The sequence below is a fragment of the Aedes albopictus genome, chromosome 2 (genome assembly GCF_035046485.1).
Source record: "Aedes albopictus strain Foshan chromosome 2, AalbF5, whole genome shotgun sequence".
Lineage (NCBI taxonomy): Eukaryota > Metazoa > Arthropoda > Insecta > Diptera > Culicidae > Aedes > Aedes albopictus.
Window position 1 is genome coordinate 108102684 of NC_085137.1, and position 25656 is coordinate 108128339.

The following is a 25656-nucleotide window of genomic DNA, read 5'->3' on the forward strand; positions in this document are numbered from 1 at the left end:
CAGCTCCAAAATCCATTTTTTCTAGGAATGCGTCAAAACTTTTTGCCTTGGAAAATCTCTCGTCAATTCACCTAATGACTTAAGAATATATTATAAAACAATAAGGAAAGGCCGCCTAGTTGCGTCAATTTCGTGCCACGCTTCGTTGTTTTAAGTACGATGCCAGTCACTGACAGAGGTTGATCGTTCCAGTTTATTAGGTTTTTTGATTGGCACACAAGGATAGATAAGTGTTAGTGAGCTCGTTCCGTATTATATGGAACATAATTTCTGATGTATACAATCATTCATTGGGTCTCCAGTTAGCCTAGTGGTAAAGGCTATGGATCGCCAATCCGGAGACGGCGGGTTCGATTCCCGTTCCAGTCGGGAAAACTTTCTCGACTCCCTGGGCATAGAGTATCATTGTCCTTGCCTCATAATATACAAATTCATGCAATGGCAGGGAAAGAAAGCCCTTCAATTAATAACTGTGAAAATGCTCAAAGAACATTAAGTTGAAAAGAAGCAGACCAAGTTCCAGTGGGAACGTATAGCCACAAAGAAGAAGAAGAAGAAGACAATCATTCACGTCAGGTGTTGGCTAAAATTCCCAAATCACTTCATATTTCGCATCTCTTTTCCTCAAGTTTCAAATTCTCAAAGTTGCATTGTTAGTTGTAAAGTACATAGGTAATTATTCTGGGATTTCATAGACACTGATCAAACGCTTGACCGATATGATGGAGGTGCATGGTCGATTACGCAGTCACGATTTTATGTGATATGGAATAAGAAGCGATGATTTATCGTCGATTGATTCAATGCAGTCAATTCAATCAATTCAAATAAACCCGTACAAATGATGGCTATAGCAGCTCGCTAACGCTTACAATGCAATGGCAGCGTTGCAGCTGCTCAAAAACGTTACATAGCATTGACACCACCGCGATGGAGGTCAAGGGAATAAGCAAACCTGTATCTACCGAACAAGTTGGGTACAGATGAATCTCTTGCCGTTCACCACCACCACCAATCAGCATCTCCAATATTTAATTACCTTTTGCGACTGCAGCCGAGTGTTAAGTGCGGTGGAACTGCTGCTGTTGCTGCTGCCGGTGTTGGCACTGCCAACGACGTTCAACGTATTCGGCGTCAGGATCGAGGCACACATGTTCTCGTTGGGGCTCTCGCTGCCCAGCGACACCGGCCGGGGGCTTTCCGAGCAGGGCGACGCTTCGCGGGACACACTCTCCGAGTCGTCGTCACTTAAAATTGGTCCTGTGCCAAGAAAGAGCGTGTGAGAATTGTGGCTTATTATAATGGGTTTTCGGAGCTTCCTAGGCAGAATCGAGAGAATCGTACGTACCCTTGCCATCCTCCAAGTCGTTCTTCATCGGTTTGAACATGGACAGTTCCGAGTCGCCGTCGATTCCGAGCCAATTTTCCGCATTGTGGATGTTGATAAGATCCTTCACCAGCTGTTCGTCGCTTTTGCCGCCGATGTCACCGCCTCGTCCCTTGGCCGGACCGAACACCTCGTGGTTGTACAGGGGGTCGTTTACCACGGGATAACCTAGATTCGATAATATTTATTAGGACGGTGGTTTCCAATTAGGGATGGTATCATATTTCTGTAGAATAAAACTGAACTGAAACTAACGTCTGCTTAAAATAAATTAAGAAAATGTTGAGGTTTTCGTTCAGTTCATCTTGATATTGAAACTCAATCAAAATTACATTTTTTACAAACTGTTGAAAACTTTTCAGGATAGTTTGAAAACCAGTGCAATAGAACAATAAAAAAAGCACACAGTAGGCTACGCTACGGTCGTACTCACCCAGATACTGCAGGTGCACCCGGATCTGGTGCATCCGACCGGTTAGGGGCTTGCACAGGACCACACTGCTGGTGCCATTGTAGCCCAGCTTCTGGAAGGTGGTGGTGCACTCCTTACCCTTCGGTGAAACCTTGCAGACGCCAATTTTGTAGCTGACCACCTCGATCGGTTCCTTGCACTCGATGATGCCACTGCGGATGATAGGAAAAAGGATGAAAATAATAGTAAGCTCATTCAGGTTTGGATCGAGGGTGTTGAGAAAGTGAATCACAGTTGGTTCGTTGCTATTAGTCAAACGAGTTTCGTTGGTAATCCTAGGATTATTATTAACCAAAAGCAATGGAATCCTCACTGGACTATAACAAAAATTCTTACAGGATTCTGATGAGAATCCTTACATGATTCTAGTAAGTATCATCACAGGATTCTGGTGAGAATCCTCACAGGATTCTGGCGGCAATCCTCACTGGATTTATATGACTGTCCTTACATAGAATATTCCCAGAATTTTGGCGAGAATACTTGCAGAATTCTAGTGATAATCTTCACAGGATTTTGGTGAGATTCCTCAAAGAGTTCTGGTGTGAATCATAACTTGATTATGGTGAGAATCCTCACAGAATTATGATGAGAATCAGTGAGTATCCTTAAAGAACACTTCTAATCCTCACAAGATTCTGGTGAGAATCCTTACTGGATGCTCGTGAGAATCTTTACTGGATTCTCGTGAGAATCTTTACTGGATTCTCGTGAGAATCCTCTCAGGATTCTGGTGAGAATCCTCTCAGGATTCTGGTGAGAATCCTCTCAGGATTCTGGTGAGAATCCTCTCAGGATTCTGGTGAGAACCCTCTCAGGATTCTGGTGAGAGTCCTCTCAGGATTCTGATGAGAATCCTCTCAGGATTCTGGTGAGAATCCTCTCAGGATTCTGGTGAGAATCCTCTCAGGATTCTGGTGAGAATCCTCTCAGGATTCTGGTGAGAATCCTCTCAGGATTCTGGTGAGAATCCTCTCAGGATTCTGGTGAGAATCCTCTCAGGATTCTGGTGAGAATCCTCTCAGGATTCTGGTGAGAATCCTCTCAGGATTCTGGTGAGAATCCTCTCAGGATTCTGGTGAGAATCCTCTCAGGATTCAGGTGAGAATCCTCTCAGGATTCTGGTGAGAATCCTCTCAGGATTCTGGTGAGAATCCTCTCAGGATTCTGGTGAGAATCCTCTCAGGATTCTGGTGAGAATCCTCTCAGGATTCTGGTGAGAATCCTCTCAGGATTCTGGTGAGAATCCTCTCAGGATTCTGGTGAGAATCCTCTCAGGATTCTGGTGAGAATCCTCTCAGGATTCTGGTGAGAATCCTCTCAGGATTCTGGTGAGAATCCTCTCAGGATTCTGGTGAGAATCCTCTCAGGATTCTGGTGAGAATCCTCTCAGGATTGTGGTGAGAATCCTCTCAGGATTCTGGTGAGAATCCTCTCAGGATTCTGGTGAGAATCCTCTCAGGATTCTGGTGAGAATCCTCTCAGGATTCTGGTGAGAATCCTCTCAGGATTCTGGTGAGAATCCTCTCAGGATTCTGGTGAGAATCCTCTCAGGATTCTGGTGAGAATCCTCTCAGGATTCTGGTGAGAATCCTCTCAGGATTCTGGTGAGAATCCTCTCAGGATTCTGGTGAGAATCCTCTCAGGATTCTGGTGAGAATCCTCTCAGGATTCTGGTGAGAATCCTCTCAGGATTCTGGTGAGAATCCTCTCAGGATTCTGGTGATAATCCTCTCAGGATTCTGGTGATAATCCTCTCAGGATTCTGGTGATAATCCTCTCAGGATTCTGGTGAGAATCCTCTCAGGATTCTGATGAGAATCCTCACAGGATTCTGGTGAGAATCCTCACAGGATTCTGGTGAGAATCCTCACAGGATTCTGGTGAGAATCCTCACAGGATTCTGGTGAGAATCCTCACAGGATTCTGATGAGAATCCTCACAGGATTCTGGTGAGAATCCTCACAGGATTCTGGTGAGAATCCTCACAGGATTCTGATGAGAATCCTCACAGGATTCTGGTGAGAATCCTCACAGGATTCTGGTGAGAATCCTCACAGGATTCTGATGAGAATCCTCACAGGATTCTGGTGAGAATCCTCACAGGATTCTGGTGAGAATCCTCACTGGATTCTGGTGAGAATCCTCACACGATGGTAAAGATCCTCACAGGAATCTGTTGATTACACAGATTAAAAAAATCATGTAAAATTCAGCGAGAAATCATGCACATAAGGGGAATGCTAGAGTTAGCGTATATTTACATGAGAAATCATGTAAAATTACGTTACGATCGTGTAAATTTCCGCTAATAGTCACGTAACCGGTTATAGTCCATGATGATTGGCGGAAATTTACACGATGTTAATGTAATTTTACACTATATCTCATATAAAAATGCACTAACTCTATCTAGCATTCCCTTTATGTGCATGATTTCTCGCTGAATTTTAATTACATATTTTTTTCTGAGTATTAATAATTTTAGTTGGATTCTAAGGTTCACATAAAAAAATGTATATAAATCTCATGTTGATGGATCCTTAAAGTTTGGTGAATCAAAAGTCGTCCTGGGTACTGTTGATAATTTCAACAGGGCTTCGGTGAGACTTCCACATAACTCAATTCATCTCTTCGCAATCAGTACCGCATCTCGTCATGTAATTAGTAGCCCCATTTATCTTATTCCGCTGTCTCGCTACTTCTGGGCTGACCAAACTTGTACCTTGATCTATGTGGTGGTAAACTGTCAGGCAATCCGGCGGTGTGCTAATACAAAGAGATTAAGACGTAATGCTTGCGGTGAGCCTAATTAGATTCATCAGAAGGAACCTTCGACCGCTCGCTAGTGCTCTGACTCGATTCTAGGTCAGGTCAATAACCCACATTGCCTTCCAACTGCTCACCCCTGTATCACATCATCAGCAGCCGCAGCAGCAGCAGCAGCAGCAGCAGGGACATCCGTGATTTCATTCCGGAATCAATTTCCACCCCGTAGAGCACTTTGGCTCCATTATCCTGCGATGACGCCACCCACTGGCGGCTGTCGAGGAACGTTGGAGGGTGGTCCTGTATAGCAATTTCTCACATATGGAAAGACAGCATGTGTAAGAATCTGTGTGTATTGCATGGCTTCAACGGGAATCTTCTTTCTTACTGAAGGATGCAGAGAAAAAAAATCAATTTCATTACCCTAGATACATCCATCAGATCCTTCGTCGAAGGCTGTGGGTGCTGCATTTGGCGCTCAACCCCTTCCCAATCCCCAAGAACGAAGGTCGACAACGAACGGCGTTATTTGCAACGAGATGGGTTCAATTAAAAGCAACATGTATTGGATTTTTATCGGGATTATTAAATTACCCACACGGCTGCGCGCCAATTTTGCAGCCTTTTACTGCGCTTCAGCCATACCACTGTGGCAGTTAGGGTAATGGATCCAACTTTTGGATATGAATCCTTACGCAAGACAATCCTTACATAGCGGAATGGATTCTCACCAGAATCTGGGAGAAATTCTAATCACCATCCGAGATGAACTCTCACCAAAGTTCAGGAAGGATTCTCACCAGAATCTTGTTAGAATTTTTGACAAAATCCAGAGAGGATTCTCATCAGAAAGCGGAAATATTCTCACCAGAAGCTAAAACAGGTTCACTACAGGTTTATGTAAAGATTCGTCAAAATTCTAAGAGCATTTGCTTAGAAATATAGAATTATATCTACCAGAAGCTTAACAAGATTCTCAAAGAAGGATTCTCAAAAAGAATGCGGAAAATCTTCTCAAAATGAGCCTTTCAGTATATTCACAAAAAATCCAATCCAATAAGTTGCTCATAAAATTTCTGTAAGGATTATCATCGAAATCCTGTAATGGTTTTTGCCACCTTAAAAATCAGACTGACATCAAGATGACCTAACATAGAGTAACAGTTCAACAAAGGATCCGTAACCCTATTCGCATATGGTGGGTGCTTCCCAAACCCATGTGAATCCTCTTCTGCTGGCAGCCAGCCGGCAGCAGCCTCATCACGCTTCGTTGGGAAGACACGAGATAAAGCCAACCAGGGAAATTCAGCCAAGGAGAAGCTCCTATGTGTGCATGCAGTACACTCGCCAGGGAGCCAGCTTGGGGGTTGAGTCCGGAAGTGTGTGCGTGCGGCCCCGTCGGCCGGGAAGGAAGCACCACCAATTTTGGATCCAGTTCAAAAGGCTTCCCTCCTAGTTGGGTATGGTTTCAGCCTGATACTCTCTGCTGGCTGGGGCAATAATAATAAAATGGAAAGCCATGTTACATTACATGTTGCTGCTGATGCTGCTGCTGCTGTTGCAGCTGCTTGCCACTTGTTTGTGGTCGTAAAGACGAAATCCCTCCTAAAAAAGAGAAAAGGGGCTTCGGAATGAGCTTCTTTTCTTGGATTAGAGCTTGATGGGTTGGAAGGGTGACGAATGATGGTGGTTGATTTGTTTGCTTTTTAGGACGAAGAGAGGGACTTTGAAGTGTGTGGAATATGATATTCTGTCAAGGGGATAACGGGCAGAAGTAGAATATGTCGGCAACGGAAATCATGATAAGTGTACTAATTAGCTAACTAGGCAACCTTAAGTAATGCAAGTGATGATTTACACCAGATTCTTATGGAAGTTCCTGTAAAAGGTTTCAACAAAAAGCTGTAATGGTTCCTGTGAGATTCACTAAAGAAATAACCACAACCCTGAAAAGTTTCTCATCAATAACACTGTCAACATTTTGATAAAAAAAAAAAAAAAACAAAAAACAAGAGAATTTCATCCAGAAACCTACAAGGATCTTATGAGAATCCTAGGAATTTGTCATCAGAAATATGCAAGAATGCTTGAAAATTGTCACAAATATATGGTAAAATCTACAATTATCCATACTCTCATTGATTCTTTTTTCTATTAAGAATACTCCCCAGGATAGTCGAAGGCTTTTCACCAGAATTCAAGAAGAATTTGCACCAAAATGCTGGACGACTCTCACCTCATTCTAGTGAAGATTCTCGAAGGAATCCTGTGAGGATTCTCACCAGAATCCTGTAAGGATTATCAAAAGAATCCTATAAGGATTCTCAGGAGAATCTTGTAAGGATTCTCAGAAGCATCCTGTGAGGATTCTCGTCAGAATCCTGCGAGGATTTTTGTTTCCACTCTATGGTGATTCTCATAAGAATCCTGTCAGAATCCTGCGACGATTCTCGGCTGAATCCTGGGAGGATTCTCGTCAAAATCTTGTAAGGATTCTCGTCAGAATCCTGTGAGGATTCTCGTTAGATTACAATGAGGATTTTCGTAAGAGTCCTCTGAGCATTCTCGTCAGAATTCTGTTATGATTGTCAAAAAAAAACTGTGAGGATTCTCGTCAAAATCCTGTGAGGATTCCCGTCAACATTCTGTGAATATTCGCGTCAGAATCTTGTGAGGATTCTCGTCAGAACCCCGTGAGGATTCTCCTCAAAATCCTGTGAGGATTCTAGTCAGGTGCGGCTCCGTGGTCGTGTGGCTAGGGTCACCAAGCTCTTAGTCGCATCGTGCTGAGGAGCGCGGGTTCGATTCCCGCCGCAGCTGTCAGGAAAAGTTTTCGGCTGTGCCACTGGGCGTTGCATGCTAGTCCGTTGTCTAGTGTCGTGCTTCCTTCAAAGAGCGAAAAAGCTCACTGGAAGTATTGAACGTGTCCGTGTCTTTTTTAAACCCTGTGAGGCTTCTCGTCATAATTCTATGATGATTCTCATCAGGATCCTGTGAGGATTCTCTTCATGGTCATGTGTGGATTCTCGTTAGAATCCTCTGAAAGAATTCTGAAATTATTCCCAAAAAAATCCTGTGAGAATTCTCGTCAAAATCCTGTGAGGATTCTCGTCAAAATCCTGTGAGGATTCTTGTCAGAATCCTGTGAGGATTCTCGTCAGAATCCTGTGAGGATTCTCATCCTGTCAGGATTCTTGCCAGAACTCTGTGGTAATCCTTTTCAGAATACTGTGAAGATTCTCATCAGAATCCTGTGAGGATTCTCACCAGAATTCTGTGAGGATTCTCACTAGAATTCTGTGAGGATTCTCACCAGAATCCTGTCAGGATTCTTACCAGAATCCTGTGAGGATTCTCACCAGAATCCTGTGAGGATTTTCACCAGAATCCTGTGAAGATTCTCACCAGAATCCTGTGAGAATTCACACCGAAATTCTGTGAGGATTCTCACCAGAATTCTGTGAAGATTCGCACCAGAAATCTGTGAGGATTCTCACCAGAATCCTGTGAGGATTCTCATCAGAATCATGTGAGGATTCTCACCAGAATTCTGTGATGAGTCTCACTAGAATCCTATGAGGATTCTTACTAGAATCCTGTGAGGATTCTCACCAGAATCCTGTGAGGAGTCTTACTAGAGTCCTGTGAGGATTTTTACCAGAATCCTGTGAGGATTCTCACCAGAATCCTGTGAGGATTCTCACCAGAATCCTGTGAAGTTTCTCACCAGAATCCTGTGAGGATTCTCACCAGAATCCTGTGAGGATTCTCACCAGAATCCTGTGAGGATTCTCACCAGAATCCTGTGAGAATTCCCATCAGAATCCTGTGAGGATTCTCACCAGAATTCTGTGAGGATTCTCACCAGAGTTCTGTGAGGATTCTCACCAGAATCCTGTGAGGATTCTCATCAGAATCATGTGAGGATTCTCACCAGAATTCTGTGATGAGTCTCACCAGAATCCTGTGAGGATTCTCACGAGAATCCTGTGAGGATTCTTACCAGAATCCTGTGAGGATTTTCACCAGAATCCTGTGAGGATTCTCACCAGAATCCTGTGAGGATTCTCACCAGAATCCTGTGAGGATTCTCACCAGAATCCTGAGAGGATTCTCACCAGAATCCTGTGAGGATTCTCACCAGAATCCCGAGAGGATTCGTACCAGAATCCTGGAAGGGTTCTTACCAGAATCCTGGGTGAAATTCACAAGAATCCTGTAAGGATTCTGACTGGAATTATGTGCGGATCGTCTTTAGAATCCTGAAAGGATTCTCACCAAAATTTTGCTAAGATTGTCACAAAAATCTTGAGAGGATATTCACCAGAATCCTGAGAAGATTCTTACCAGAATCTTGAGAGAATTTTCACCACAATCACCATAATCTTAAGCTTCTTCTTGATTCTTTCAGAAATTTTATCAAAATGCATGGCTTATTTTTGACATTTTATACTAAATAAACCAGTGGTCACCAAACTGCGGCCCGCGGGCCGCATGCGGCCCTCGACCAGATTTTGTGCGGCCCGCGAACTAATTTTGAAATGTTTAAGAAAGCGACCCACGTAAGTTTTCCAAATCGTAAGAGGCTAATTTTTTGAATATTGTTTCAAAATTATTCGAAACTGTTGTTAAGAACGATGTGTTTCGCCTAAATAATGAATTTAGGCTAAATTTTGTTTTTATCGGCGAAAAAACTTTCTTATATACACTTTATATTCACCACTTCTGCCAGGAAACTATTTCAATTTTTTTGACAGGATTGTTGCCTATAATTTCTTTTAAAAAAGTGCTGTCCAAACTTTCGGAATTTCGCAAAAAAAAACTTCAGGGATTCGCCAAGATACTCTTTATTTTTCTCCTAGCAACACTTTTGGTAATTCCTCTTAAAATATCTATTCTAAATCGGCTACAAATACTTGTCCACATTGCTCAGAAAATCATGTCCGCAGGTTTTTCTTTATTGTCTTCTAAAGAAATCATTCTGGAATTTCTCAAAATCCACGAGAAGTCCCAAAAAACCTCACAGTTCCTAGATTTTTTTTTTCAATACTTCTCACGAAATCCTTAAGCTGCAGTAAGAAACACCATTCGGAAATTTATCAAAGCTGGATCCAGAGGTTTTACAAGAAATTTGTCCGTGTTCGTGTCTAGGACTTTCACAATTCTGCACATATAATTTGCGCTTTAAGTACGCTGAAAGTTTATCCACAATATTCATAAAAAGGTCCATATTGTTCTAGCTACTTTGTGTAGCTTGTCTGAAATATTTTTCCAACATTATGAATGCCAAAAAACTGCAAAAACTTTTTTGTGTTTTTAATACCATACGATTTTCAATTTTTTTCCAAGTTAAATAAAATATTTTGATAACTCCAGGTTGTTTAGTTTTTTGCTCTTGTTCAATGTTAAAAAAAAAATATTTTTTTTATTTGTGAGTTTTAACTAATGCTTATTCTTTACACTTTCCGAAAAATCAAACAAATGTATTTTATGTTAAATCTTGAAAATCATTGAAAATTAACTCTTAAATGACTTGCGGCCCGCAGTTTCTTTCCAAAATTCAATTTTGGCCCGCAAAGACAGTTAGGCTGAGGATCACTGAAATAAACGAATGTTACAAACTCATATACTCACTCCGGAAACTCGCCCTCCACCCGGCAGATGTACTCCTTCTGCACCTGTCGGTTCCGAATCTGGTGCTCCATCTGGCGGGCCTTCTTCGGACTGCGCCCGAACAGCAGCAGCCCCGATGTCAACCGATCCAACCGGTGGATGGTCCGCAGATTCTTCAGGTTGTACTCCTTGGCCAGGATGAACACGACCGTATTGTGACGGTAGCGACCGCACGGATGGACCTGTTGTTGTGATCGTGACGAAACGGTGATGATGGTTGTTTTTTCGTTGTTGAAGGAAATTGGAGGAAAAAAAGACAAAGCGTTAAATCGGAATGGTCGGCTGGTCACGGAGAGGCTAGAATTTGCATAACTGATTACGGATCGGTATAATTAGTTGAATAATTTAATACTAATTATTTTTAAGAAGAGATATATTTGAGAAGAGAACGGGGACGGGAAAAATCAAAACAAACAATGGGAAAATGGTCCAGAAGTGAGTGCATCTGGACCAAGCGGTTGGGTGGTGAGGAGAATGGAAGGGGGATCACAGTGAATTAATTATGAAAAGGTAAAGCGACATTAAAGGCTCGGTCTCGGTGGTGAGATAAAGTGAGGTAAGTTAGTTTTTTGTTGGCAATCAGCAGAAAGGAAGCGTTTAGTAGTACACAAGACAAATCTCCACACAGAGGTAAGATTAGGGAACTTCTAAGGAAAACAAAATAAAAACGAGAGATGGGTTGGGTAGCGCTGCGATGGCACAATAATGGTTAGCGGTGAAGGTAAACAGACGGCATCCGTTGGGTTCCGTGATAGTAAGGTTTGTTTACGTGGATGTTCTTTTATTTGGCTTTTGAGGAGGGATACCACCGTGGGTAAATTGGGGTTCCGTTTGGCGTTATCAGCTCACGCAGATGAGAGTGCTTTTTTCGTACGTAGTTAATTGGTCTCCGGTACGAGGTAAATGAAATGATTATGCTTCTTGGAAGCTGCTTTCACGGCATCTGTTCCACAATGTTATGGGCGGTTGAAAGAAGATAATCACTTTTAATTAGTATGACAGTGTCTGTAACATGGGTGGGCGGGTACTTATTACCAATGTGGTGTCTTCGAGTGGGTCCTTTTCTAAAGTTTTTTTTGAAGATACCAATTCATTCGATGTAATTTGGGTAATAAAAGTCGTAACGGTTTAAAAAAAAAGTTTGTTATCATAGCACATCATTACGATCTAACTTGATAGCTTTTGTCTAGACAATGTGTATCTAGTTAAGTCAACAAAAACGACAACCTAAAGTGCTCTGTTTAAAGAAATGTAGAAGAAATATTCAGGAAATCCCTCTGTCAATTCTCAATTTTTCATATCCTTTTAAAAACACATTTCTCAACGATGATCCTTTAACATCTTAATGCACAAATCCGAAACAGGAATATACCGCCTTCTTCAGATAAACTTTTCCTATTGAAAATTTGTTTTCTAGTTTCCAGCTTTCATCGAATTCGGATCAATTCGCATCATCAAGCATAAGAAGCTGCAGCAGCAGCAACCAGTCTAGCGTATTGAATAGTAAACTAACGAACGCAGCCAGTCAGCCTCTTCATCACAGACGATGCTTCTGTTGTGCTGCATCGAAAACCACAATCTTCTTGCGTGCAGCGCAGCCAGCAGCCACTCAGAGCTCCATAGGTATAGAAGAAAGAGACCTGTCGTTTCCATTCGATCGGCGGGCGCATTTTGCAGCCCGCATCGAAGTGTAGTCGTGATTGAAATAACACAGCCTCATTCCCCCCCCCCCCACCCCTGAACAACGCAACCCGCGCAGCACGCTCACGAACGGGAAAAGGAAAACTTCGGGGTTTTCCTCCGCCGCCGGCTCTTTGTGCAAGCGATACGCCACCGCCGTCCGTCGATGCTTCTTAGGATCCTTGTAGGCGCGCGAAACGTAGATAAAGTTTTCCAGTTCAATTTATTCTTCGCTTTAGAAAACGACGATGCCGACGAAGACGACGCGATGATAGTGGTATAATATAAGTGCTAGATTATTCCAGCTGTAGAGCGTGGTTGTTGATGATAATCTGATTCTTCACGCTTCTTCTCATCTTACTTTTTGCAGTACACTTCAAATGGAGGAGAGTCTACTTTCAGATTATTCTTCTTCGAGCACTCTTACACGGATTCTCCACAGAATCTGGAGAGCAATCTCCAGAGAATCCGAAGAAGATTTTCCACAGAATTCTGAGATGATTCTCCACAGAATCCTGAGAGGATTCTCCACAGAATCCGGAGAGCATTCTCCACAGAATCCGGAAAGGAATCTCCACAGAATCCTGAGAGGATTCTCCACAGAATCAGGAGAGGATTCTCTACAGAATCCGGAGAGGATCCTACACAGAATCCGGAGAGAATTCTCTACATATTCGGCCAGGGTCCTCGACAGAATCTGAAGTGGATTCTTTGCAGAATCTGGCGAGGATTCTTTACGAAATCTGAAGAGGATTCATGCCAGAATCCGGAGAGGATTATCTAAAGAATCCGGAGAGGATTCTCCACAGTCTCTCCACATAATCTTGAGAAGGTTCTGCACAGAATCTGAAGAGGATTCTGCACAAAATCCGGAGAGGATTCTTCAAAGAATCCCGAGAGGATTCTTCACAGATTTCTAAGAGGATTCTTCACAGAATTTGGAGAGGATTATCCACAGAATCTGGAGAGGAATCTCCACATAATCTGGGAAGCATTCTACACAGAATCCGGAGACGATTCTCCACAGAATCTGGAGAGGATTCTTTTCAGAATGCGGAGTGGCTTCTCCACAGAATTCAGAGAGGATTATCCGCAGAATCCAGAGCGGATTCTCCACAGAATCCGGAGAGGAATCTCCCCAGAATCTGGAGAGGATTCTCCACAGAACCCGGAGAGGATTCTGCACAGAATCCGGAGAGGATTCTCCACAGAATCCGGAGAGGACTCTTCACAGAATCCAGAGAGGATTCTCCACAGAATCCAAAGAGGATTCTCCACAGAATCCGGAGAGGACTCTCCACAGAATTCGAAGAGGATTCTCCATAGAATCCGGTGATGATTCTGCACAGAACCCCGAGAGGATTCTTCACAGAATTCTTAGAGGATTCTCCACAGAATTCAGAGAGGATTCTCCACAGAATCCGGAGAGGAATCTCCACAGAATCTGGAGAGGGTTCTGCACAGAATCCGGGAAGAATTTTTCACAGGATCCGGAGGGGATTCTTACAGAATCAGTCAGTTCGTGATTTTGTTTATAACTTGTGTAATTTTTAATGCTTATTTTATGTTTGTGGTGCAGTAATTAGGAATGACTCGTTCTTTTGTTGTAGTTTCAAACACATTCCTGCAAGTGAAACAAACACGATACAAATGGATGGTAACTTCCAAGCGTGTAACAAAACTGTTTCTCAACATGCCAAGTTCGTTGAAAGCACCGAATGTCGCAATGCCGTTTCCATTACAATTCTCCGGGAATTGTAAACCCCAAAATATTCAATTACCAATCGGTTCGTTTCTCTAACGGTGGTGGCACAAAACAAATGGATTTTCCACCGACGATGATTGCATTGTTGCAGTCAGTAGTGAATGGTGTGTCGGTGCAGACATGTGTGTCTGCGGTTTTGGGCGGCGTAATTTAGAATTTGAAACACGCGAACGCCAGGGTTTCTAATGCACGGAGTCTCCACGGATGGACGGGCGTTGGGTTTTGTATCTTTTCTGTGCAGTTGTAACGACCAGACTGATTTATGGACGGCACAAATAAGGATTTGTTTTGATGATTTATTAACGAGGGACAATCAGGTCTGGTGTCCTTTCAGAGCGGATATTGAACTTTTAGCGTTGGCGCTGTATTGATGTTCAAATTCAGTGTATGTCTAAATGATTTTTGGGTGATATTCAAATCAATTTGTATAAGTTCATTCCAAAATTATTGTTATAAATAATTTCAGATAAGCACAATCAATGTTTGGCATAATTGTTCAAAAAAAAAATTCTGAAAAAAATACCATAGAGTATCGTAGAGTAGCATGGTGTACCATGAGGCACGGAGTACCATTTAGTACTATAAGGAACCGCAGAGTATAACAGAGTACTACGGAGTGCGATGGAGTGCCACGGCGTACCACTGGAGTACCACTGGAGTACCACTGGAGTATCAGTGGAGTACCAGCGAAGTACCAGTGGAGTACTACTGGAGTATCACTGGAGTACCACTGGAGTACCACTGGAGTACCACTGGAGTACCACTGGAGTACAATGGAGTACCAAATTTCCACAGAGGATTCTCCACAGAATTAAGACAAGATTATTTACAAAATCCGGAGAGAAGTCTCAACAGAAAAATCATCATCATCCGTAAAATCATCATGGATCTCCAAAAATAAAACAAAAATATTTGGCTCCACAATCATCACCGAGTTCAGAGTTTCGCCTCACCATTTCCGATCAAAAAATCTGTGTCCTTCCCCTGACAGGAAAACTTTCCAACTCTTTGGGATCCATTGGATCCCAATCAATCATTCAGTTAAATCTGATCGCATAAAATCCCCATTCTTTTTCCTCCTGAATAGGAAGCAGCTTCATTGCTCTTGCCTCCCTCCCTCTGGGGGAGGCTCTCTGTCTCTGGACCCTTGAGGTGACAACAATGATTTACCATTTGTTTATTTATCTTCCGGTTCCAGTTTGGGGCGGAATGATGGTTCAGGACTGGGTGCATGCACCCAGAGGCCGTTGCAACAGACGGACACAAAAGCAAAGCCTCCGTCCGACTCCGATTGCATTGTTGTCATCGGGTTTCGGCCAGACGTTGTTGGTTGCATCTCTTTGCATTCAGTCGTAGATTACACATTAGAAGGATTGACAGATTGTTGTTTCAAAATAGGTACGATAATAATTCTACACAAAATGAGGAGAGGATTTTCCAAATTATTCAGAGACAATTCTCCAGAAAATCCAAAAAATGCTTCTTTACAGGATCCAGAGGATTTTTCACAGAACCCGAAAAGGATTCTCCCCAAGATCCGGAGAGGATACTCCACGGATTCAGAGAAGATTCTCCACAGATTCCGGAGAGGATTCGCCACAGAATCCGGAGAGGGTTCGCCACAGCATCCGAAGAGGATTCTTTACAGAATCCTGGAAGGATTCTCCCCAGAATTCCGAGAGAATTCTCCACGGAATCCGGAAAGGATTCTCCAAAAAATCCCGAGAGAATTCTCCACAGAATCGCGATAGGATATCAATAGGATACTACCCAGAAACCTAAGAGGATTCTCCATAGAATCCTGAGAAAATTCTCCACATAACCCAGAGAAGATTCTCTACAGAATTCAGAGAGGATTCTCCACAGAATCCGGAGAGCATTATCCACAGGATCCAGAGAGGATGTTCCACACAATCCGAAAAGGATTCTCCACAGAATCCGTAGAGGATCCTCCACATGATACAGAGAGGATTCTCCACAGAAACCAGAGAGGAGTTTTCACAGAATCCGGAGAGGATTATCATTAGATACTCCACTTGATCCGTTGAAACTTTCCCGAAGAATCCGGAAAAGATTTTCTACATAATTCGGAGAGGATTCTCAACGCCATTCGGAGAAGATTCTTCACAGAATCCAGTCAGGATTCTGCACAGAATCCGAAGAGAACTCTTCACAGCATTCGCAGAGGATTCTCCATATAATACGAAGAGAAGATTCGTCACAGAATCCAGTGCGGATTCTCTGCAGATTTCGGAGAAGATTCTTCATGAAACCCGGAGAGGATTCTCCACAGGAACCAGAGAGGATTCTCCACAGAATCCGGAGAAGATTCTTCACAGAATCCGGCAAGGATTCTCCACAGAATCCGAAGAGGATTCTCCACAGAGTCCGGAGATAATTCTCCACAGAATCCTGGGAGGATTCTCCACAGAATCCAGAGAGGATTCTCCACAGAATCCAGAGAGGATTCTCCACAGAATCCAGAGAGGATTCTCCACAGAATCCAGAGAGGATTCTCCACAGAATCCAGAGAGGATTCTCCACAGAATCCAGAGAGGATTCTCCACAGAATCCTGAGAGGATTCTCCACAGAATCCAGAGAGGATTCTTCACAGAATCCGGAGAGGATTCTCATCTTCACAGAATCTGCAGAGGATTCTCCACAAAATCTGGAGAGGATTCTCCACCGAATCCTGGGACGGTTCTCCACAGAATCCAAAGAAAATTTTCCACAAAATTCGAAGTTAATTTCCCAAATCATTTACAGACGGAGCAGATTATTCTTCGTAAGGGTTGCCAATCCTACAGACATGTTATCTTCGATTAGATGTATACATACAATCCAAGTCGAAACATCCTGTTTCTGTTTTCACTCTCGGCTTACCGATAAGAGTTCAACAATTCATTCACAATGGGGTTTGTATGGGTGGCAATGTCCTTGCATTTTTGGCTTCGTTTGTTGCTGTTCCGAAATCGGAAGATAGATGGGTGACTGACCCCCTCCGGTCCCGGGTCCCGAGGTCGATTATAGCAACGCGAAAACACGGAATAAGAAACCGACGCGACGCTTAAATCGAACAAACGACGACGACCATCCGGAAGCCATTGGGTTTTCGAAATCGGGGGCATCAGGCGGATGCGATGGTGCTGCGTCGCGTCCACTCGCTCGAAGCTCAGTTCTCAGAAACAACATTGAAGCCGTTGTTGACGGCGCTGGTGCTAAGGGTGAGGACATGTTCCAGAAAACCCATTTTAAAATCCGTCACATTCGCTTGAATTTATACGATTCGGCTGCTGGCTGTGGGTGTGAGGCGGGTAAGCAGAGCCGGATCGCTGGTTGTCGTTTGGTGTAGTTCTGGTCGGTCCTTGAATTCGACTCTGTCTCGGTAAGAACTTCTGCGACAAGGCGAACGACGAGATTTTATTATTGCTGTTGCACGATGCTGTTTCCGATTTACATAATAGAGCAGCGCATTGTTCCGGGATTGGTTATTTCATTGCTTTTGGCAGTGTTCCCGCTGCTATGTAGGGAAGGCGATGTTGGCGTGTTCCGTGGTATTTGACTACCATCCGGTATCATCGATTGGGAAAATACTGTGTGTACTTACAAACACTCCGGAAGGAGGATTTGCTTGTTTGGAATCGATTGGCGAAGTCTGAAGATGTTGAAAGGGCTTTGCTGGTGTGAAAAATGGAGATTTTGTTCACCGAATCTTTTGTTATGTAGATAGGATTCACGTTCAAGGATCAGGTATAGGAATATTCAAGGACATTCTTTGCACTTTACTATTTCTCTATTTTTTTGCCGTCTAGTGGTCTTGTGCTTCACTTCTGTTCAAATTATTTCCATTTCATTCCAAAACAATTTCTATTTCGTACTCATTCCATTCCTATTCCATTCCTATTCCATTCCTATTCCATTCCTATTCCATTCCTATTCCATTCCTATTCCATTCCTATTCCATTCCTATTCCATTCCTATTCCATTCCTATTCCATTCCTATTCCATTCCTATTCCATTCCTATTCCATTCCTATTCCATTCCTATTCCATTCCTATTCCATTCCTATTCCATTCCTATTCCATTCCTCCTTCAAGAATGGGAACACTCACTTGCAGTTTTCTCAGCTCAGAGGCGTGCCACCAAGAAATGGTGTATGGACGACTTTTGCCTTGTGGTTTTGTCTAAAAGTTTGCCGAATAGAGTCGGGGTGGCACACGCATACCAAAGTCGTGAGGGAGCTGCGAAAGCAAGTCTCCACGAGGTGAATGTAAATTACACTCACCTCGTGGAGAGTTGCTTTCACAGCTCTGTTACGACTTTGGGATTCGTGTGCGACCTCTACTCTATTCGGAAAGGTTTAGACAAAACCACAAGCCAAAAGTCGTCCATACATCGTTTCTTGATTGCAAGCTTCTGAGCTGAGAAAATAGCAAGTGAGTGTAACTCTTTGAAAGTGAGTGTTCCCATCCCTGCCTGGGACCACAGAAAATCTGCAGTTTTATCCGCTTCCTGGAAGCCAATAACGCCAGACGACACCTTCACGTGCCGCTGCGCCATTCATTGCCTGAGCCCAATCGGCACACTACTGAACCTCCCAACAGAACGACCTGAAGGTACTTCCCCGAAATTCCCAAAAGTCACGAAACGAAACCAAGCTTAAGAGACACAATGCGGAAAGGATGATAATTCTATCACGAGTCTAGGAGGTGCTTGAGGTGCTAGATACCCACCAGCAGCAATGGGAATTGTATAATTTCACGCCAGCACCTATAGGTCATAGTCATCGCGTCGTCACACACACCCGATTCATGGATGTTGCGACGACGAGCGAGGATGGAAATGAGATTGACATGGGCAGAGATTCTCAACTGTTTTGGAAACAGACTGGTAAGTATTTTGTTCTCTAAAACATACGGAAACACTGCCCAAGTTGATCTGAAGAGAAATTCTCCACAGATTCCGAGAAAGCTTCTCAAAAGCATTCAGATAAGGATCTCCACAGAATCCATACAGGATCCTTCCACAGAAATCGGAATGGATGCTCCACAGAATCATTAGAGTATTCTCCACAGAATCCTAAAAAGGTTCTCAACCAAATCCGGAAACGAATCTCCACGGAGTCCGCTCCACATAATCAGGAAAGGATTCTCCACATAATCTTGAGGGGATTTCTACAAAATCCGGAGAGAAATCTCTACAAAACCAAAGAGGATTCTTCGTAGAATCCGGAGAGAATTCTCCACAGAATTTGGAGAGGGATTTCCACAGAAAACAAGGATTTACTCAATCCGGAGAAGACTCTACACATAACCTGGAAAGGATTAATAAAATATGCTGGGATTCTCCACAGAATACGGAGGATATTTTCCATAAAATCCGAAAAGGATGCTCCATAGATTCTGGAGAGGATTTTCCTCAAAATTTGGAGAGAATTCTCCTCATAATCCTTAAGGATTCTCCACATAATCTGGAGATGAATCTCCGCAGATTCCGAAAAGGAATCTCCGCAGAATTCGAAGAGGATTTCCCACAGAATCTAGAAAAGATTTTCCACGGAATCCAGAGGGGATTTTACACAGAATCAAGAGAGGATTCTACATATAATCCGAAGAGGATTATCCACAGAATCCGGAAAGAGCTCTCCAGAGAATCCGGAGACGATTCTTCATTGGATCCGGAGACGATTCTCCACAAATCCGGAAAGGATTTCCTACAAAATCCAGAAGGTGTTCTACACAGTATTTGGAGAGTATTATCCACAGATTCTAAAAACGATTCTCCACAGAATCCCTAGTGAATTCTCAAATTTATCCAAATAATGTGCTCCACAGAATATGAGAGGATTCTCCTCAGAATCACGAGATGAATCTCCACAGAATCCTGAAAGGATTCTCTACAGAATACAGAGAGGATTCTCCACAGAATTCTGAGAGGATTCTCCACAGTATCCGGAGGATATTCTCCACAGAATCTAAAGAGGATTCTCAATAGAATCCGCCGAGGAGTCTCCACAGAATCCTGGAAGGGTTTTCCACAGAATCCGGAAAGGATTCTCCACAGAATCTGGAGGAAATTCTCCACATAATCTTGAGAGATCTCCTCTGAATCCAGAAGGGATTCTCCACCTAATCCAGAGAGGATTCTCCACAGAATCCAGAGAAGATTCTCCACAGAATCAAGAGGGGACTTAGCACAGAATCCAGAGAGGAATCGCCACAGAATCCTAAGAGGATTCTCCACGGAATCCGGAGAAGATTCTCCACAGAGTCCGAAAAGTATTCTTCACAGAATCATGAAAGTAGTTTTCACAGAATGCGGAGAGGATTCCTCGCAGATTCTGGCGAGGATTCTCTACACAATCTTGAGAGAATTCTTCGCAGAATCACAGAGAGAATTCACCACAAAATCTAAAGAGGATTCACCTCAGAATCCTGAGATAATTCTCCACAGAATGCAGAGAGGATTCTCCACAGAATCCGGAAAGGATTCTCCACAGAATCCGGAAAGGTTTCTTCACAGAATCCGGAGAGGGGTTTTACAGAATCCAGAAGGAATTCCTCACAGAATCCAGAGACCATTCCTCATAAAATTTGAGGAGGATTCTTCACAGAATCTGAGAGGATTTTCGACTCAATCCAGAGTGGATACTCCACAGAACCCTGAGAGGATTGACCACAGAATCCTAAGATGGTTCTCTACAGAATCCGGAGAAGATTCTCCACAGAATCCTGAGAGGAATCTTATTAGAATTCTGAGAAGATTCTCACCAGAATCCAGATAGGATGTTCCACAGTGTCCAGAGAGGATTCTACGTAGAATTCAGAGAGAATTCTTCACAGAATCCGGAGAGGATTCTCTACAGAATCCGGAGAGGTTTCTCCACAGAATCCGGAGATGATTCTTCTCAGAATCCTGAGAGGATTCTTCACAGAATCCTGAGAGGATTCTCCATAAAACCCTGAGAGGAATCTCAACAGAACCCTGAGAGGATTCTCCACAGAATCCTGAGAGGATTCGCCACAGAATCCTGAGAGGATTCTCCACAGAACCCTGAGAGAATGAAGCACAGAATCCAGAGAGGATTTATCACAAAATCCCAAGATATTTCTCTACAGAAACCGGAGAAGATTCTCCACAGATTTCACAGAAGATTCTCGACAGAATCCTGAGAAAAATCTTACCAGAATCCAGATAGGATGTTCCACAGTGTCCAGAGAGGATTCTACGTAGAATCCAGAAAGAATTCTCCACAGAATCTGGAGAGGATTCTCTACAGAATCCGGAGAGGATTCTCTCTGAATCCGGAGAGGTTTCTCCACATAATCCGGAGATGATTCTTCACAGAATCCTGAGAGGAATCTCCATAAAACCCTAAGAGGATTCTCAACAGAACCCTGAGAGGATTCTCCACAGAATCCTGAGAGGATTCTCCACAGAATCCTGAGAGGATTCTCCGCAGAATCCTGGGAAGATTCTCCACAGAATCCTGAGAGAATTCTCCACAGAATCCTGAGAGGATTCTCCACAGAATCCTGAGAGGATTCTCCACAGAATCCTGAGAGGATTCTCCACAGAATCCTGAGAGGATTCTCCACAGAATCCTGAGAGGATTCTCCACAGAATCCTGAGAGGATTCTCCACAGAATCCTGAGAGGATTCTCCACAGAATCCTGAGAGGATTCTCCACAGAATCCTGAGAGGATTCTCCACAGAATCCTGAGAGGATTCTCCACAGAATCCTGAGAGGATTCTCCACAGAATCCTGAGAGGATTCTCCACAGAATCCTGAGAGGATTCTCCACAGAATCCTGAGAGGATTCTCCACAGAATCCTGAGAGGATTCTCCACAGAATCCTGAGAGGATTCTCCACAGAATCCTGAGAGGATTCTCCACAGAATCCTGAGAGGATTCTCCACAGAATCCTGAGAGGATTCTCCACAGAATCCTGAGAGGATTCTCCACAGAATCCTGAGAGGATTCTCCACAGAATCCTGAGAGGATTCTCCACAGAATCCTGAGAGGATTCTCCACAGAATCCTGAGAGGATTCTCCATAGAATCCTGAGAGGATTCTCCACAGAATCCTGAGAGGATTCTCCACAGAATCCTGAGAGGATTCTCCACAGAATCCTGAGAGGATTCTCCACAGAATCCTGAGAGGATTCTCCACAGAATCCTGAGAGGATTCTCCACAGAATCCTGAGAGGATTCTCCACAGAATCCTGAGAGGATTCTCCACAGAATCCTGAGAGGATTCTCCACAGAATCCTGAGAGGATTCTCCACAGAATCCTGAGAGGATTCTCCACAGAATCCTGAGAGGATTCTCCACAGAATCCTGAGAGGATTCTCCACAGAATCCTGAGAGGATTCTCCACAGAATCCTGAGAGGATTCTCCACAGAATCCTGAGAGGGTTCTCCACAGAATCCTGAGAGGATTCTCCACAGAACCCTGAGAGGATTCTCCACAGAATCCTGAGAGGGTTATCCACAGAATCCTGAGAGGATTCTCCACAGAACCCTGAGAGGATTCTCCACAGAACCCTGAGAGGATTCTCCACAGAATCCTGTGAGGATTCTCACCAATCCAGATAGGATGCTCCACAGAGCTCAGAGAGAATTTCACGCAGAATCCCGAGAGTATTCTCCGCAGAATTCGGAGAGGTTTCTCCACAGAATCCGGAGAGGATTCTTCACAGAAGCTTGAGAGGATTGTCAACAATATCCTGAGAGGATGCTTCACAGAATCCTGAGAGGGTTCACGACAGAACCCAGAGAGGATTCTCGACAGGATCCAGAGAGGATTCTCGACAGAATCCAGAGAGGATTCTCTACAGAATCCCGAAAGGATTCTTAGGATCACTGGATGCAGAGAGAACTCGCAACAGATTCCAGAGAGGTTTCTCGTCAGAATCTAGGGGGGATTCTCCATAGAAAAAGATTCGGGAACCCCTGAATCAAAAGCAGATATCAGCGGCTCATAGTTTCCGGCGGCTTCCAAATCGAAGGCTGAAATTAATTTGAATTTCGATATCGTGTCACCGTTTAGATTTCCTCCAACAACGCAATGGCTGCAGCAGACGCCTTCAGCGGGTGAAATGTTTCCGATGGCGGTAATTACCTACCGCCAGAAACGCGCACTGGAAGAGATAAAGTTAATTGTGCCTATGCTGCCGACGACGCGACGTTTGGCGTGTCCGGTGAGCATCGTCATCGTTTGGTTCTGAACCACTTTGGTGCACTTCAGAGGCCGTCATTTTCCCGGAATGGGACGACGGATCAGGACCGCCACTGACTGCCTGCCTGAACAACGATCCTAATCAACTGTCAGGCAATAAATTGACCTGAACCCCGTATGAAAATCGCACTGTCAAAGTCGTTGCGTTGGGTCCCTCCAGCACAGACAAGCCCTGCCGAATGATAACGAGAACAGGGAACAGGGTGAAGCTATTTCCAAAGTACCCCTTCTAAATAAGAATGAATGAGGCTTGGTGCGGGGGGTGGGAGAATTACGATGGGGAAGGAACGACTGGCAGATAATCTTTTCCGTCCGTTATCGCACGCAATGGGAACGACATGGGAGCAGGATCCGGGTCATCCCTTGTGTTTGCATTCAGTCGGCTCTTGTTCCATCCTCGTCGTCATCGCCGTGATAAAATCGGTTTTGTGTTTGCTGTGCCTTGTAAGGATGGTTTGTGAGGGTCCCTAAGTCAACTCTGATCCTTGCTTTCACAAAAAGGGGTTCAATAAATGGAAATGAACCCTTGCGATGATGCGATGGGGCAGGCAGTTTGTGCTCTATACACTGTAAAACGATGTCGAGATGGAAAGAGGCACAAAGAGTTTCAAAGTCAAATTCTAGTCAAAGATCATTGTGTTCCAGCCGGCGACGATGTTTTTCCGAATAAGATGGTCAGCAAAATCGATGACTTGTTGAAGGTCTAGTTGCCAGTTTGGTCGTTGTGGACCGGTCACTTTATCCAATGAGCTCAGAAGCAGCCATGTATGGGTTAATATTTATTTTGGGAAACTTTATGAAAGCACACAGAGATACCAAACACTGACTTTGGCAGACTAGTTTCACGGAGAACGCATTTTCTGTTGGGAGCGGTCTGGGTTGGCAAGGGGGCAAGCCATATCTATAAATAGTGCTTTTCGGTTTGACTTAAAATGAGAATTTATGCTGTTTGGTTTCAGCTTTATAAATCGAACTTTGCTCTATGAAGCACAGAAGCATGCACACCAATTATGTAAGGATACGTATCCAAAGAGATGGAGTCACATTGAGAGTGAGTATGGATTTTCATCGGTATTGAAGCGGACCTGGTGTGATGGTTAAGGCACGTGACTTTCACGCCGAGGACCTGGGATCGAATCTCACTCCCGACAAACTCACAAAATGTGAGTTCTTCCTTCGGAAGGGAAGTGAAGCGTGGGTCGCGAAATAGCCTAAGGCTGAAAATCTCGTTATTACAGAAAATCATCGACAATGTGTGAGAAGAATCATTCGTCGGAAAGAGGATATCCTCAAGAGTGCACAAGAAAACGTTGCAAAGATAGTGTTAGGATCCTCACCAAAATCCCATGAGGTATAACATCATAATCAAATGAATATTCTCACCAGAATCCTGTGAGAAATCTCACCAGAATCCTTAAAAAATTCTCATCTGCATTCAGGAAGGATGCTCACCACAAGGATTCTGGGAGGATCCTGTTCAGAATCCCTGAAGGATTCTCACCAGAATCCTGTGAGGATTAACACCAGAGTCCTGGGAGGATTCTCACCAGAATCCTGAAAGGATTCTCACCAACATCCTGAAAGAATTCTTACCATAAACCTGGAACGATTCTCATCACAATTCTGGAAGGATTTTCACCAAAACCCTAATATGTTTCTCATTAGAATCCTGGAAAGGATGTCGCCAGAATTCTGGTAGAATTCTCACCAGAATCCTAGAAGGTTTCTCACCAGAATCCTGGAAGGTTTCTCACCAGAATCCTGGAAGGTTTCTCACCAGAGTCCTGGAAGGATTCTCACCAGAATCCTGGAAGGATTCTCAGCAGAATCCTGGAAGGATTCTCACCAGAATCCTCGAAGGATTCTCACCAGAATCCTGGAAGAACTCTCACCAGAATCCTGGAAGGATTAGCACCAGAATCCTGGAAGAACTCTCACCAGAATCCTGGAAGGATTCTCACCAGAGTCCTGGAAGAACTCTCACCAGAATCCTGGAAGAACTCTCACTAGAATCCGGGAAGGATTCTCACCAGAATCCGGGAAGGAATCACACCAGAATCCGGGAAGGATACTCACCAGAATCCGGGAAAGATTCTCACCAGAATCCGGGAAGGATTCTCACCAGAATCCGGGAAGGATTCTCTTCAGAATCCGGGAAGGATTCTCACCAGAATCCGGGAAGGATTCTCTTCAGAATCCGGGAAGGATTCTCACCAGAATCCGGGAAGGATTCTCACCAGAATCCGGGAAGGATTCTCACCAGAATCCGGGAAGGATTCTCACCAGAATCCGGGAAGGATTCTCACCAGAATCCGGGAAGGATTCTCACCAGAATCCGGGAAGGATTCTCACCAGAATCCGGGAAGGATTCTCACCAGAATCCGAGAAGGATTCTCACCAGAATCCGGGAAGGATTCTCACCAGAATCCGGGAAGGATTCTCACCAGAATCCGGGAAGGATTCTCACCAGAATCCGGGAAGGATTCTCACCAGAATCCGGGAAGGATTCTCACCAGAATCCGGGAAGGATTCTCACCAGAATCCGGGAAGGATTCTCACCAGAATCCGGGAAGGATTCTCACCAGAATCCTGGAAGGATTCTCACCAGAATCCTGGAAGGATTCTCACCAGAATCCTGGAAGGATTCTCATAAGAATCCTGGAAGGAT

General features: G+C 43.9%; 1 protein-coding gene across 3 annotated transcripts in view; it reads right to left on the reverse strand.

The window, feature by feature from the left end:
* LOC109421283 (pseudouridylate synthase RPUSD2) overlaps positions 1-25656 on the reverse strand; it is a 646492-nt gene that overhangs the window by 46470 nt on the left and 574366 nt on the right. For all 3 annotated transcript variants that reach the window (XM_062850211.1, XM_029852879.2, XM_062850210.1), the window contains exons 7-10: positions 10263-10483; positions 1821-2011; positions 1349-1555; positions 1040-1260 (exon numbers count right to left, since the gene is read on the reverse strand). In XM_062850211.1, coding sequence (XP_062706195.1) covers positions 1040-1260; positions 1349-1555; positions 1821-2011; positions 10263-10483 — 840 coding nt within the window. The remainder of the gene's footprint in view (positions 1-1039; positions 1261-1348; positions 1556-1820; positions 2012-10262; positions 10484-25656) is intronic.